The sequence below is a fragment of the Pongo pygmaeus genome, chromosome 14 (assembly GCF_028885625.2).
Source record: "Pongo pygmaeus isolate AG05252 chromosome 14, NHGRI_mPonPyg2-v2.0_pri, whole genome shotgun sequence".
NCBI classification, from domain to species: Eukaryota; Metazoa; Chordata; class Mammalia; order Primates; family Hominidae; genus Pongo; species Pongo pygmaeus.
This window is the reverse complement of record NC_072387.2, coordinates 112,699,582-112,716,313: the sequence shown is the minus strand read 5'-3', so window position 1 is coordinate 112,716,313 and position 16,732 is coordinate 112,699,582. Positions and strand designations below refer to the sequence as shown.

Below are 16,732 nucleotides of genomic sequence, written 5' to 3'. Positions count from 1 at the left end.
CCATATCATTCCACCCCTGGCCCCTCCCAAATCTCACATCTCACATTTCAAAACACAATCATGCCTTCCCAACAGTTCTCCAAAGTCTTATTTCATCATTAACCCAAAAGTCCAAGTCCACAGTTTCATCTGAGACAAGGCAAGTCTCTTCCACCTATGAGCCTGTAAAATCAAACACAAGTTAGTTACTTCCTAGATACAATGGAGGTGCAGGCATTGGGTAAATATACCTGTTCCAAATGGGAGAAATTGGCCAAAACAAAGGGGCTATAAGCCTCATGCAAGCCCCAAATCCAACAAGGCAGTAATTAAATCTTAAAGCTCCAAAATAATCTTTGACTCCATGTCTCACATCCAGGTCACACTGATGCAAGAGGTGGGCTCCGACAGCCTTGGGCAGCTCTACCCCTGTGGCTTTGCAGGCCACAGCTCCTCACCCCAGCTGCTTCCACAGCTGGCATTGAGTGTCTGCGGCTTTTCCAGGTGCAAGCTGCAAGCTGTTGGTGGATCTCTCATTCTGGGTCTGGAGGACAGTGCCCCTCTTCAGCTCCGCTTGGCACTACCCCAGTGGGGACTCTTGTGTGGGGCCCAACCCCACATTTCCCTTCCACACTGCCCTAGCAGTGAGGGCTGTGCCCCTGCCGCAAACCAGCCTGGACATCCAGGTGTTTCCATACATCCTCTAAAATCTAAGCAGAGGTTCCCAAACTTCAATTATTGACTTCTGCTTACCCGCAGGCTCAACACCATATGGAAGCTGCCAAGGCTTGGGGCTTGCACCCTCTGAAGCCATGGCCCAAGCTGTACCTTGGTCCCTTTTAGCCACAGCTACAGTGGCTAGGACACAAGCCACCAAGTCCCTAGGCTGCACACAGCAGGGGGCCCTGGGCCTGGCCCCAAAACCATTTTTCCCTCCTAGGCCTCTGGGCCTGTGATGGGAGAGGTTGCCTTGAAGGTCTTTGACATGACCTGCAGACATTTCCCCATTGTCTTAATGATTAACATTGGGCTTTTTGTTTATGCAAATTTCTGTAGCAAGCTTGGATTTCTCCCCAGAAAATGGGTTTTTCTTTTCTGTTACATTGTCAAACTGAAAATTTTCCAAACTTTTATGCTCTGCTTCCTCTTGAACGCTTTGCCATGTAGAAATTTCTTCTGCCAGATACCTTAAATCATCTCTCTCAAGTTCAAAGTTCCACAGCTCTCTAAGGCAGGAGCCAAATGCTGCCAGCCTCTTTGCTAAAGTATATCAAGCATCATCTTTATTCCAGTTCCCAACAAGTTTCTCATCTCCATCTGACACCACCTCAGCCTGGACTCCGTTGTCCATATCACAATCAGCATTTTGGTCAAAGCCATTCCACAAGTCTCTAGGAAGTTCCAGACTTTCCCACATCTTTCTGTCTTCTAAGCCTTCCAAGTCTCTAGGAAGTTCCAAACTTTTCCACATTTTCCTGTCTTCTTCTGAGCCCTCCAAACTGTTCTAGCCTCTGTCCATTACCCAATTCCAAAGTCACTTCCACATTCTTTGGGTATCTTTACAGGAGCACCTCACTGTCTGCAGTACCAATTTACTGTATTAGTCCATTCTCACGCTGCTAATAAAAGACATACCCACAACTGGGTAATTTATAAGGGAAAGAGGTTTAATTGACTCACAGTTCCACAGGGCTGGGAGGCCTCAGGAAATTTACAATCATGGTGGAAGGGGAAGTGAATACATCCTTCTTCACATGCCAGCTGGAAGGAGAAATGCTGAACAAAGGGAGAAAAGCCCCTTATAAAACCATCAGATCTTGTGAGAACTCACTCAGTATCTTGAGAACAGCAGCATGGGGGGGGTAACTGCCCCCGTGATTCAATTACCTCCCACTGGGTCCATCCCATGACACATGGGGATTACGGGAACTACAATTCAAGATTGTTCCCAGACCAAACTGAGAGTCAGGCTACTATTTCTCGTGGCCCGATAACAAGATGCAGATGAACTGGGGAGGAAGAGAGTTTTTATTTCTGTAGCCAGCTACAGGGAGAAGGCCTGGAAATTATCACCAGACCAACTGAAAATTACAAAGTTTTCCAGAGCCTATATACCTTCCAAGCTATATGTCTATATGTAAGTATGCATTCATCTAAACACATAAGTGATTAACTTCTTTTAATCTATAACTAAGGTCTGAGTCTTGAAGACCTTCCTCTGGAGCCTCAGTAAATGTACTTAATCTAAATGAGTCCAGGTGCTAGGGTGATTACCCTTATCTTGTCTCCTACTAAATCACGAAGGTTTAGGGATTTCCTTCAGACTCCCAATAAACTAGTTTGTGGAGGCCTTGGGAGTTTCTTCAGGCCCCCAATAAAATTTGTTCAATCATACTTTAAGGTTCAGGAAAGGCCTAGGCAAAACTCTTGGTGGGCTGTTGTTACATTCCAGCCTTTGTATAAGGACACTGGCTTTTAACATTTAATTTAACCACTCAGTCAGTACTGAAACTGTTGTAAGGAGGCCTGCGTTAGTGAGACCTGGCCTGCCACAAGATGAGATTTGGGTAGGGACACAGCCAAACCATATCGCCATCCTTTCATCAGTCTCCTGAACCTTGTCATAGGCCTATCTGTGCACTGCCTTATAAAATTCAATTTTAGCAAGAACCCTGCTAAGTCAGTTTCACAAAAATCCTCCACCCTCCATATGTGACCACACTTTGTATCTAATCTGCTTCCTCATCATCTGCCATCCCCCAGGTCAGGTCTGATCACGCTGGCCTGTTTTCAGCTAGAATCCCATTTGGTCTATTTAACCAGAATCTCTGTCACCCTGATGCATTTCCTCTTAGTAATTTTCCATCCACTGACTCCCTACCCTGCTCCTTGGCTATAAATGCCCATTTAACCATGCAGTATGCAGAATTGAGTCCAATCCTATACTGAAGTGTCTTTTCCCCTGTTGCAATAGTCCTGAATAACATCTGTTTTTTTACCACTTTAACTATCATCCAGCTCTGGTTTTTCTTTGACATTTCCACTCGGGTTCAGAAATAGAACATTGCTTAGAGGTGACCACAGTGCCTCCCCTTATCACATTTCCTCTCTGCTCCCAGGAAACCACAAACATGATGGCTGTGATAATCTTTTCCTTGCTTTTTAGTTTTACCACCTACATATACTTACCTAAGCAGTAGAGTTTACTCTTGCCTATTTTGAAATTGATATAAATGGAATCATATCAAATTTTTGTTGTTGTTACTTGCCTATTTTTTTTTTTAGACACAGTCACACTCTGTCACTCAGGCTGGAGTGCAGTGGCACAATCTTGGCTCACTGCAACCTCCACCTCCCAGGTTCAAGCGATTCTCCTGCCTCAGTCTCCTGAGTAGCTGGGATTATAGGTGCCTGCCTTGCCCGGCTAATGTTTTGTATTTTTAGTAGAGACAGGGTTTCAGCCTGAACTCAAGTGCTATGCCAGCCTCGGCCTCCCAAAGTGCTAGGATTACAGGCATGAGCCACCACACCCAGCCTTATTCATTTTTTATATGTGGACAGTACTTCCCCATATAAATATGATCACTTTATTTTACCATTCCATTGCAGATGGACATTTGGATTCCTCTCATTTGGGGGAAATGTCAGTCAGTGCTACAGCGAACATTCTTATTCATGTTTCTTGGCCACATTTGATTAGAAGTGGAATTACTGGGTTATAAGGAATGTACATCTGTTATTTCACTAGATAACGTTAAATGACTCCAAATTGGTTGTCCCAGTTTATGCTCTTTCCAGGGCTGTACAGAATTTACAGTTGTTTTACTTTCTTGCTAACAGTTGATATTATCAGACTTACAAATTTTTTGCCAATCTGATTGGTACACAATGGTAACACAAAATATTTTAATTTTCATTTCTCTGATTATTAATGAGGCTGACCATTTTGTGGTTTTGAGCCATTTGTGTTGCCTTTCCTGTAAAATGTTTAATCTTTTTAAATTTTTAGTTATTTTCCTACTAAGTTGTTCAACTTCCTGCTGGATTCATAGACATATATTTTGGAGTTAGTACATTGTGGTATTTGCTGCATACATCCTACTTTATGGTATGTCTTAGACTCTCATTTCAGTGTCTTTTAATGCTCAAAAGATTATGCTTTTTGTTTTTTGGGGTTTTTTTTTGTAGAGACAGGGTCTCACTAGCTGGTTATTTAATGTAGCTAAGAAAACTATAGATTTTTATATATGTTCTGTACCCAACCCCTTAATGAACGATTTTATTAGCTCTAATACATTTCACTTGTTTTTTCTCAAACACAATCATATTTGAAACTGACAGTGTATCTTCTTTACCATATTTATAATCTTATTTATTTTCTATCCTTATTGCATTGGCTGGAACTTATAGCATAATGTTGAATGATTGTGGTGACAACAAGCATTCTTATTGTCTTTCAGACTTCAATGGTATATCATTAGTCAGGATTCTCCAGATAAATATGACCAATAGAAGAGTGTGTGTGTGTGTGTGTGTGTGTGTGTTCATAAAGATTTATTTTAAGAAATTGGTTCACACAATTATAGAGGCTAGCAAGTCCAAAATCTGCAGTTAAAGTCCAAAGACCATTAGGCTGAAGACCCAGGAGAGATTAGTATTGCAGTTCAAGCCTGAAGGCTGTCTGCTGACAGAATTCCCTCTTGCTCAAGGGAGGCTAGTCTTTTGTTCTACTTACTCCTTCAGTTAACTGGATGAGGCCCCCCCACGTTACAGAGGGCAGTCTGCTTTACTCACAGTTCACTGATTTAAATGGTAATCTTATCCCAAAACACCCTCATCAAAACATGCAGAATAATATGTGACCATTTATCTAGGCATCCTGGATCAGCCAACTTGACACATAAAGTTAGCATTACAAATGGGAATTCATTCAACAAATCTTGAGCACCTAATATGTGCCAGACATTGTACTGTGCTCCAAGGATACAGAAGTGAACAACTGCTGTCTATTCTGAAAAAGAATGAAAATTAACAAGTAAAAACTAAACAAGATAATTATGGATTGTCATAAATAAAAGCAGGGTATTATAGAGAAAAAGTGGGGTAGATAGTGGTGGCTACTTTAGATTGGATCATCAAAGATGCTACAGATTTTTCAATGTTGAGTAAAATGTTTGGTATAGTTTATGATAAACAACCACTATTAAAACAATACATTTCCAATCTAATACTGACTTATTTCCTTTTTCAATATGAAAGGCATTAAATTTTATTAAATGTTTTTAAGGCATCTATTGAAATGCTCATGTTTTATTTGGCTTTGTTTTTGCTGCATTAATCTGTAATGGATTATATTAATAGCATTCTAATTTTTGAAACATTATAAAACCCCAGGGTTTAAAAAAAAAACCCAGGGTTATTACATATTATTATTTTAATATGTGGCTGAGTTAATTGCACTAATATTTAATTTAGGATATTTCAAACTATAGCCCACAGGCCAAATCTGAGCCACTGCCAGTGTTTGTACAGCCTGCAAACTAAGAATGATTTCAACATTGCTAAGTGGCTGAAAAAAATAAAAAGAATAGTATCTCATTACATGTGAAGCATATATGAAATTCAATTTTTGGTTCATAAATAAAGCTTTTGTATTAGTTTCCTGTTGTTGCTATGATAAATTACCACAAACTTATGTGGTTGAAAACAACATAAATTACTCTTTCACAGTTTTGGAGGTCAGAGTCCGAAACTAGTTTCACAGAGCTCATGTCAAGGTATTGGCAGGGCTGATTCCTTCTGGAGTCTCTGAGAGGGGACTCCAGCTTCTAGAGCTGCAGTCCTTATATTTCTTGTCTTGAGGCCCCTCTTCCATCTTCTCAGCCAGCATCTTGGCATCTTAAAATCTCTCCGCTTCTGTCGTCACATCGCCTTCTGTTTCTCTGAATGGCACAGCAGAATTATTCATAATAACCAAAAAGTATAAACAATTCAAATGTCCACCAACTGGTGAATGGATACTCAAAAATGCTGAATACTATTTGGCAATAAAAATATATGAGTTGTAACAAGGTACAAAGTACTGATGAATGTCACAGCATGGATAAACCTTGAAAACATTATCCTAAGTGCAAGAGGCTAGAGGCACACGACCATACAGTGTACGACTCCATTTATATGAACTGTCCAGAAAAGGCAAATCCAGAGAGACAGAAAGTATGTTAGTGGTTGCCCGGGCATAGGGGTAGGAACAGAGAATGGCTGTAATGCCAGTGAATCCCAAAATTGGAGCTCAGCCCGAGAGGGTTCTTGACTTTGCACAGGAAAGAATGCAAGAGCAAACTGACAGTAAAATGAAAGCAAAGCAAGTACATTAGAGGAACAAAGCACAGGAAAATTGCTTCTGGTAAACTGAGCAGGGCTACCCCACAGGCAGAGTAACACTCATGGATTGCTGGCTAGCTATATATATATATGTATATACATATACATATATATGTATATAATACATATACGTATATGTATACATATATACATGTATGTATATATACATATATGTATACGTATATGTATACATATATACATGTATGTATATATACATATATGTATACGTATATGTATACATATATACATATATGTATGTAATACACATACGTATACGTATATGTATACATATATACATATAATATATACATACATATATACATATAATATATACATATAATATGTACATATATACACACACACACATATATACGTATATACGTATATATGTGTGTGTGTGTGTGTATATATATATAGAGAGAGAGAGAGAGAGAGAGAGAGAGAGAGAGAGAGTATCGCTCTGTTGCCCAGCCTGGAGTGCAGTGGTGCGCTCTTCTCAGCTTTGCAACCTCTGCCTCCAGGGTTCAAGCAATTCTCCTGCCTCAGCTCCCGAGTAGCTGGGACTACAGGTGCCTGCCACTACGACTGGCTAATTTTTGTATTTTTGGTAGATGCCGGGTTTCACCATGTTGGCCAGGATGGTCTCCAACTCCTGACCTCAGGTGATCCACCCCGCCTTGGTCTCCCAAAATGCTGGGATTACAGGCATGAGCCAGGGCGCCCGGCCATTGGCTAGCTATATTTACACCTACTCCTTCATCGTACGCTAAATAAGGGGTGGGTTATTCACGAATTTTCTAGAAAAGGGGTGGGGAGTTCCCCTGGAACTGAGGATTCTTCCATTTTTAAACCATATAAGGTAAGGTCTGGGCATTGCCATGGCATTCGTAAACTGTCAGGGTGCTGGCGGAAGTGTGGTAGCATGTTCATGTATTATAATTAGTGTATAATGAGCAGTGAGGGCACTAGAGGTCACTTTGGTCGCCATCTTGGTTTTAGCTGGCTTGGGCCTGTTTCTTTAGGGCAGTTTTGGCCGTTTTTTTAGGGCATCCTGTTCTGACCGGATCTTGTTTTGCTCAGCAGGTGGTGATCAGTGCTTGGAAAGTCCTGCTGATCTCCTACCTCAACTGTAACTGTGCACATACTTTTCAGGGGGATAATGGAAATGTTCTTAAATTATAGTGATGGTTGCAAATGGTTTTAAAATTACTGAAAATCATTGAATGGTACACTTCAAATGAGTGAATTCTATGGCATGTAAAGAAATTTTTTTAAAAAACACAGCTAAAAAATTAGGAGCCAAAGAAGTATTAAGACTTTGTAATTTGGGGAAACACTTGTGATAAATGACAGTGACTATGCGGTTTTGTGGAACGTATTTCCTTGTAGGTACCGTGACAGAAAAGAGGGCAGGTGCCAACTGCACTGGGCTTGGGGAAGATTCATTCATTTAAGAAATTTTTTTTTTTTTCTGAGCATTATTCATACACAAGAGGTTCACAGTTAAAACAAAAATTTACAAAAAGCAACCCTGTCTTTACCTGGGAGCTTATAGCGCAGTGAGGAGACACAGATACATCCATAGCTCGTGAGGTGACCGGGGAAGGACAGGAAAGAGGGGAGGCGATCAGGGGAGGCCTCGCTGTGAAAACCACGTGCCCTGCCCACCCCGAGGAGATGCGGCCCACGCTGGGAGGGAGCAGCCAGGACAAAAGCCGGTCGTCGTGGGGTCCCGCCTGGTGGGTGGTGGTGAGGACAGCGAAGTGTGGGTTACCCTGGGCCTCCTGGGAAAGGAGCCAGATGGAGAGGGGAGATGTGGGGGACCGATCGCGTGCAACAGCCTAGGCCACTGCTGGCCGCTGGCTTTGGCAATGAGCGCGGAGCCTTTGGAAGATCCGGGGGGATAGGCTTTCACAGCATCCACGTGGCTGCGGCGTCGCCGACAAGGCCCAGGCGGGGGCAAGATGGTACGAAGCGACCATTTAAGTGATTGTTACAATCATCCCCGCAAAGATAACAGGGGGCTTGACCCCATGTAGAAGTGTGCAAAGCGGTTGGATTCTGTCAGCGTTTGACCTTAACGGGACTAACGAATCGACTATGGGTGTGAGGAAGAGACTGGTCAGAGCTGATCGCGCCTCGGAATGGAGTGGTGGCTGGGATGCGGAAAGGCCCCGAGTGGAGCAATCCTGGGTGAGGCGGAAACGGGGGCTGACTTTCCAAGCCATCCGCGTGCTACTGAGGCGGCGGCCACCCTGGCACCTTCCCCTAGCTCCGCTTGTCCGCGCGTACAGCCCTGGGATGTGGCGGGCTGGGAGACTCACGCTCCCGGCGTGCTCTGCGGCCCGGCCCGCGCACCCGGGGGCGTGGCCTGCGCGCGCGTGCGTCGTAGCCGAACGCTGTGGCGGGGCAGGCGAGGCGGTCGCTTCGAGCGTGCTAGTCGGCTCCCTGAAGGGAGTGACGGCGGTTGGGTGCCCGCGGCCACTTTTGCCTTCCCGGGTAAGTGCGGCGGTGGCGGTTGGCGCCGCCGGCCGACGGGCGGCTTCCTGGGAGACGGGGAGAGCACCCGGCAGGCCCGCCTGAGGCGTTTGAGGCTCGCGGGCGTCACTTCTCAGGGGCGTCTGGTCCGAGCCGGGAGGCGTTCCGCTAAGTTCGGTGCCCGCGGGCACCAGCCGGTGGGGGCTTCGTCCGCTTTGCCGGGTAGGAGGGCGGAATGTGGGGTTGGTACGGGCGGGGAGAGCCGGACGGAGCCAACCTGGACCACGTCAGCCAGTCCCGGGTGACTGGCTCGAAGCAGCCTCGTAGTTGAGAGGGGTCGTCCGGGGCGGCCCGCGGCGCAGCCCCGGTAGCGCGCATTTGCGGAGAGAACGGATCCCGTTCCCGAGCGCCGCCGAGCCCCGCACGCCCGTGAGACCCGCTTTGAATTTTTTCTCCATGTTTGCTGGGGTTGTTGACCCGACCCCTTGTAAGACTCGGACTCAACGTTTTTGTTTGCCCCACGACAGCCAGCGTAATGCTGTGAAGGTAACAGGGCACGAACGTTTGTAACTGAAAGTTGAAGGGGCTGTGGCGTCTCCGTCCCGTGGCGTGGGAGGTGATCGCCCAGCCCTTGTGAGTAGGAGTTGTCCTAGAACTCCGCCGACCGCCCAGTCGGTGGAGCCGGCGCTGCGGACGCCACTAGCGCTGGCGTTTCGTGGGCGCAGCACCTCTAGCCGGTCATCTTCACCATCGCTGTTGAGAGCACTGAGGCAGGGCCAGGCTTCAAACCCTGCCCTCTCTGAACCTAAAGCCAGAGGTGAAAACCCAGACTACAGTGGCCTGGCACGGTGGCTCACGCCTGTAACCCCAGCACGATGGGAGGCCGAGGCGGGTGGATCACCTGAGGTCAGGAGTTCAAAACCAGCCTGGCCAACATGGTGAAACCCCGTCTCTACTAAAAATACAAAAATTAGCCGGGCGCGGTGGCGGACGCCTGTAATCTCAGCTATTTGGGAAGCTGAGGCTGGAGAATCTCTTGAACCCGGGAAGCGGAGGTTGCAGTGAGCCGAGATCGCGCCACTGCACTCCTGCCTGGGGGACAGAGCAAGACTCTGTCTCAAAAAAAAACAAACCCAGATGACCTAGAGCAGGTTGCTTGGGGATTGTATTATGGGGCATTTTCCGTGTTTCTGAAGAAAACCAGCATGTGTGCAGCAGCCGTGAAGAACACACTGTGCATCGTGAAGTCCTGAAAAGTAGTAAAGCAGACCGGGAGAGGTGGCAAACGCCTTGGGATCCCAACGGTTTGGGAGGCCAAGGCAGGGGTTATCGCTTGAGCCCAGGAGTTCAGGACCAGCCTGTGAAACATAGGGAGACCCTCGTCTCTACAAAAACATTTAAAAATGATTAGCGGGCGTGGTGGTGAGCGTCTGTAGTCCCACCTACTCAAGAGGCTGAGGCGAGAGGATAGCTTGAGCTCTGGAGTTAGAGGATTCAGTGAGCTTATGATTGCGCCACTCAGTTTTCCGGCCTGTCCGCCGGAGGGAGAACCTGTCTCAAAAAAAAAAAAAAATAGTGAAGCATTCTAAATTAAGATAGAGGTTGTTTACATGCATCTAAATTTACTCCTTCATGAAGTTCACTAAACTTACATTAAGGGTATTTAAAAACAAACATAAACCTCCAGCAATGGGAGAATAGGAAAGGAAACGCTGGCAATCAAATAGCGGGCTCTGAAATATTTATGTCTTAGCAAACCCTGTATTAACCGCAGAATCTTCAAACTGTACAGAAACTGGCAGCACTGGACAGCTGTGGTACTGGGAATGAAGGTGGTGTGGTGCGGAAGGTGGGTGTAAGGAGCTTAAAGAAAGATGATTTAGGTGAAATCTGAGAAGCAATTGGATATCCAGATCCCCTTCCCCATTTCACGCTGTTGGGTGACTGCCTTTCCCCTTGTTAGAAGACTGGATGGAGGCTTATTCTCTTGAGAAAGTAAAACAAAGGATCTTTGAACTGAAAAACCCAGGCATAATTATGGGGCTGCATGTATGAAGATAGGGACACTGAAGCTTGAAGGCTTTCATCTCCTTTATCTTACTCAACTTCCAAAACTTTTGCAGTCAGATCAGACTAATGCTCTCCAGGCTGAAATAAGAGAATTCTACATGCTCACACACACAGATGGGGAAAGGTACATAATAAGTTGGTTATGGTGGTTTCTAGGAAGTGAAAGGAACTTAGTGGCTGGGGGAAGAGTGTGAGGAAACTTCTGTTTACATTGTCTTTTAAAATGTACCATGTACACACGATACCTATTCAAAAATGAAATGTATTCTTCACCTCAGGAAGATCTATGAAAAAAATGTTCTGTAAATTATGAACAAATACTTTGACTTCTGTTTACATTTTTTTATGTGCCGTGTGCACATGATACCTATTGAAAAATGAAATGTATTCACCTCAGGAAGTTCTATGAAAAAATTCTGTAAATTATGAACAAACTCTTTGACACAGCGATTCCTTCCCCAGGAATTTATCTTATAAATACACTTACACTCGTGTGAAAATAAGTACAGTGCTATGTGGAAGGATAAGTAAGAAGCAGATAATATTGGTTACCTTTGGAGAGTGGCATCTAATGGCAAGTCAAGAGTGGAATGAGTGAGACTTTTTCACTACATATTCTTGGTACCTTTTGAACTTTAAACCATGTTATTGTTAACCTGTTGAATGAATGAATAAATAAATGTTAATGGGAAAAATGGGTGAGTAATGGAGATCCTGATGTTGGTAATATCCTAAACAATACAAGAGCTCTTAACATAGGAAGGAATGCTACATAACAACCCCAAAATTTCAGTGGCTTACATTTCATGCTCATGGATCTTCAGATCAGCTGTTGTTCAGATCTTGGTTAGACTAGTCTGGACTCCATACTTCAGTTTTGGGTTCAGATCTGTTCCATGTGTCTTCATTTTGAGACCCAGGCTGAAAATGCAAAACCACCTAGAACATGTTTTTCTCATGGCTGAGGGTGAAAGTTCAAAAGGGCTTCTGGAAGTTTGCCATGCCTCAGCTCAGAAGTCACACATTGAAATGTCTACCTACATTCCATTAGTTAAAACAAGTTACTTAGCCAAGTCCAAAGTAAACAGGATGAAGACGTATATACTCTGCCTTCTGGCAGCACCGTGAAGTTCCATGACAAGATGTGGATGGGTAGGCATGGGAACTATAATGATGAAGAAAATGGGTTAATGGAAAGATGCTGAAAAATTAAGTTTAGGATAGTTGGTTTAGAATGAAGATTCTTACAAAAATGTGTATTTATACATTTTTACATTATCATTTTTTGCCAAGATACAACATCCTACTTTGATATGAATTACCTTACAGTTTCCATGTCAAAGTATCACCTTTGTTTTATCTTCTATAACATCTACCAACCCTGCACCTGGCCCTCTAACCAATTCTGAGTGCCCATAGAAAAATGTACATGTAAAGACACCAGATTTTAGGGAAGTAATTCTAAATGTTTATTTTAGCTACTGAATGTGTTCATTCATAGTTTTTGTGTCATATCCATGTCTGCCAACTCACCTTTCACAACAGAATCTTCTTTTCAGGGAGATGTCCTTTGCTTCTCAGATGTAAATGCACTTTAAGTTTGTTATTCAACAGTGAAAATGAGTCATACAGAGGTAATATTTTTGTATGTTCTGCATCTTCAGGGTTCCTGGTTTTTTGTTTGTTTGTAATTATGTGGCTTCAGAGTAATCTTATTTTCAACTTTCACTGTGGGAGGCAGTATAGCATAAGTGGTTAAGAGCAAGGAATCTAGAGCAGACTACCCTGAGTTTAAATCCTAGCTAGCGGCTATATAACCTTGGGCAAGTTACTTAATCTGCTGTGCCTTATCTATAAAATGGGGATAATGTTAGTGCTTGCCTCATAGAATTGTTAGAAAGGTGAAATAAGTTAATACATATAAAGCACTTATAATAATACCTGACACAGTAAGCACTTAAATACTATTATTAATATCACTACTTTTTATTTGGAGGCTATGACTTGAATTATGAGCCTCACAGAGCAAACATATATATAGCTGTTCAGTTGTCTTAATAGGCAAGAAAGTAATTTTTGATCCCTTTATTCTCTTGAATTCCAGGTTAAATTAAAAATACCTTTTGGAAATAAATTACTAGATGCCGTTTGTTTGGTACCTAACAAGAGCTTAACATATGGAATAGTTCTTACACATGGAGCATCAGGAGATATGAATCTTCCTCATTTGATGTCACTGGCATCCCATCTTGCATCTCATGGGTTTTTCTGCCTGAGATTTACCTGTAAAGGCCTTAATATTGTACATAGAATTAAGGCGTATAAATCAGTTTTGGTAAGAAAATTTCTTTATATTTACCTATAACAGAATTCTGTTTGAAATCCTTAATAAATGTAAGATAAATTTTATTAGTAGTCATCTGGTTTAATTTAAAAAATCTTTGAATGAATGTATTCTTAGAAAACTCAGCAGTACATGAAAGCTTTTTAGTCATCAGATTTCCCTTGTCATCAGTTTCCATGGAGATGAATGCTTACATCATAAATGTTCCTCCGTGATATTGCCAAGGAAGCTACTTATGATTTTTCTCACTGGAATTATGTAACTTCATCACATCATTTTGGCATTCTAGAATATTTCATCTACCATACTATGCATGTATAAATATGATACTGTTTTCTGGATATGTTATTTAGAAACCTTGCTTAAAATCCTGGATAACACTAAAGTTTCTCTAAATCAAGCTTGTCCAACCCATGGGCCACATATGGCCCAGGACAGCTTTGAACGTGGCCCAACACAAGTTTGTAAACTTAAAACATTATGAGGTTTTTTTTGCAATTTTTTTTTCAAGCTCATCAAGTGTCATGAGTGTTAGTGTATTTTATGTGTGGCACAAGACAGTTCTTCCACTGTGGCCCAGAGAAACCAAAAGATTGAACGCCCCTGATCTAAATAATTTCAAGCTTATTTAAGTTTTTTAGAACTTTAGATGTTAACATTATCAAATTTGGTATTAGTTGGAAGCCTTTGCTGGCCTTTTTAAAAAATAATTTATTCTCTAAAAAATAGTTTAGTGCTTAAATATTTTAGTAAAGGTAGGTTGACTTTTTTCTCACATATTTGCCTGTATTACCTAACATGTGATTTAATAGTGAAGGCATGACCAGAAGAGGAAGGACTGCTTACCTCTTTTAAGAAAAATCCCTTAAGATTTTCTGGTTATCTTTGCATAGATTTTCATACATTTCAGTAATGATGAGAAACAATATATCTTGCCTTTCCAGTGGAATATTTTGTAGGTGAAGAACTGATGATTTTTTTTATTTTTCTAGAATTACCTGAAGACATCAGGAGACTACAAACTTACAGGTGTTTTTCTTGGAGGTAAGTGCAATACTTGTGAATACTTGTTAATTACCTGTTTTAATATAGGAATAGGTAATGGAGAATTAAAATTAGTTGATCATAGGAAGCTAATTTAAGGATTTTTTTGTTGTTTTGGTAAGTCACCTTTTTAATGTTAAAGCACTTTATATACTTAGAGCAAACTTGAACCTCATGTGTATGTATTATAATCTGAGCTTCACTCCTTTTATTCATATCCCTGAATCATCCTCTTGCATATGATGATTCCTTTAGAATGATTGTCCTTGTCCTTTTAAGTGTTCTTCAGAAAAATAATTGCCTTTTTTTTTTTAGCATTTGACTTAAGATCAATTTTTAGCTTTTTAGCTTTTTTTTTTTTGAGACGGAGTCTTGCTCTGTCACCCAGGCTGGAGTGCAGTGGTGCCATCTCGGCTCACTGCAGCCTCTACCTCTGGGATTCAAGCGATTCTCCTGCCTCAGCCTCCCAAGTAGCTGGGACTATAGGTGTGCACCACCATGCCCGGCTAATTTTTGTGTTTTTAGTAGAGATAGGGTTTTGCCATGTTGGTCAGGCTGGTCTCAAACTCTTGACCTCAGGCAGTCTGCCCACCTAGGCCTCCCAAAGTGCTGGGATTACAGGTGTGAGCCACCGTGCCTGGCCTGGTATTGCAACTTGGTAATTGCTGCCTTTTGGAGTTAATTTGTTGGTAAACAGATATGATGAATAGTAAAAGATCCAATTTGCCACACCATCACTGCTACTTTATGTGAAAGTTTATATTTCAAACTGAACTTAATTTTAATTGATTTTAGGTCGTTCAATGGGCTCAAGAGCAGCTGCTTCTGTAATGTGTCACATTGAGCCAGATGATGGTGATGATTTTGTTCGGGGTCTCATTTGTATTTCTTACCCACTGCACCATCCAAAGCAGCAGCATAAACTCAGAGATGAAGACCTCTTTCGTTTAAAAGAGCCTGTACTGTTTGTGTCAGGCTCAGCAGATGAAATGTGTGAAAAGGTAAATTATAACTCAATGTTTGTGTGAATGAAAGAGAATGAGAGGCAGAAATATCTTGGGAGCAAGATACTTCTGGCAGCAGTCTCTTTTAAAAATTGCTAATTTGACTAATGCTAGTTTTGTGTCTTGGTTACTCTGTTGCTTTTGAGAATCTAAAAATATAAGTATAGTGACAAAATTTGTCTCCCTGGAAATAGAGTTGGTAAATATGATTCTTACTTGGAAAATGAAGGATTAATATCTGAATCATCTGATTTGGGGATTACTACACTGTAGATTTTTTTAATCATTTCAACATTCAGGCAGATTATTTGTTATAAAATTGATTCTTGAGAAAGGGTTGGCAATGTCTACACATTACTAAATATTAGTCTAATATTATGAAACAACTTTGTATTCCCCAGAGCATATAATTTGCTCGGGAAAAAGATTTTTGGGGGAAGAAATTTTTTTATTCCAATTTATTTAACATTTTATTAGTAATGAATGCTTGATCTGATACTGCTACAGCTGAGAGAAGTGGACTGCCACTTTTACGGACATTTCCTCACACATTCTATTGCCTAGAAAGTTGTCTGTGAGAAAGCATTTAATGAATACTTGGGAATGAATGCCAGTATAGGCGGGGGAGAGAGGACCTTTTATTAAATATCAACAGAACATTAGTCTAGTATCCTCTTCTTTTTCTCTTTAGAATTTGTTGGAGAAAGTGGCGCAGAAAATGCAAGCTCCCCATAAAATCCACTGGATTGAGAAGGCAAATCATTCCATGGCAGTGAAAGGACGGTCGACAAATGATGTTTTCAAAGAAATAAATACACAGATTTTGTTTTGGATCCAAGAAATTACTGAAATGGACAAGAAATGTCATTAGTTAAAAGCCATGTTATCCTGAGTACACATACAGTTAATTTGATAAAGAAGAGTATGCCTCTCAGCATTGTGAGATATATTTCAGACTAATTTGATGTTCTTTAATGTTCCCTTATTTTTGAAACACGTTTTAAATGTGAAATTAATGTCGTTCACAAAATGTCTTTTGAAAGCACTGTTACAGTTGTATAAAGATGATGTAAAAATATTGAAGGTGGTCTACATATAATTTATTTTCATTAGTAAAGTTTTGAAAAAAATTAAACATCTGAATTTTGTTACAAAGGTGCTTTTGTCTTATTGATACGCAGCTGAGAAATTTTGCAGAGCAGGGTTATCTTCAGAAAAGGAAAACATGGTTAATCTAGTCAGATTTATAGAATGCACACATCTCTTCACCTTATCTTTTAATAAATCTCAATGAAAGGATAGGAATGGACATATGTTTCAAATATGGGGACCCTGAAGACTTTTTAGAATGAAATGAAGATCTTTAATTCAAGAAGTGTTCACTGAAGGCTTATTACAGGCAAACTTCATTGGGTTTGCAAAGATGAAT

The 16,732-nt window shown here is 41.7% G+C and overlaps 2 protein-coding genes across 8 annotated transcripts; one reads left to right on the top strand and one right to left on the bottom strand.

The window, feature by feature from the left end:
• Positions 1-4,515: 4,515 nt before the first annotated feature.
• On the bottom strand, positions 4,516-9,299 carry LOC134738019 (uncharacterized protein DKFZp434B061-like). The gene is made up of 3 exons (XM_063650670.1): positions 9,152-9,299; positions 7,905-9,118; positions 4,516-5,921 (listed from the first exon to the last, which is right to left on the bottom strand). The coding sequence occupies exons 1-2, from the start codon at positions 9,297-9,299 to the stop codon at positions 8,346-8,348; spliced, it is 921 nt and encodes a 306-aa protein (XP_063506740.1). The 3' UTR covers positions 4,516-5,921; positions 7,905-8,345.
• TEX30 (testis expressed 30) lies at positions 8,699-16,458 on the top strand. Of its 7 annotated transcripts, none has more exons than XM_063651092.1 (7): positions 8,854-9,063; positions 11,374-11,505; positions 12,471-12,545; positions 13,016-13,246; positions 14,248-14,299; positions 15,095-15,300; positions 15,995-16,458. In XM_063651092.1, exons 3-7 carry the CDS (start codon positions 12,531-12,533, stop codon positions 16,172-16,174), a joined length of 684 nt encoding a protein of 227 aa, XP_063507162.1. In that variant the 5' UTR covers positions 8,854-9,063; positions 11,374-11,505; positions 12,471-12,530; the 3' UTR covers positions 16,175-16,458. The 7 variants fall into 7 exon arrangements, with proteins under 7 accessions (XP_054301776.2, XP_054301777.2, XP_054301778.2 ...); XM_063651091.1 differs by having other exon boundaries at positions 9,038-9,387; XM_054445801.2 differs by lacking the exon at positions 11,374-11,505 and having other exon boundaries at positions 8,699-8,862.
• The last annotated feature ends 274 nt before the right edge of the window (positions 16,459-16,732 follow it).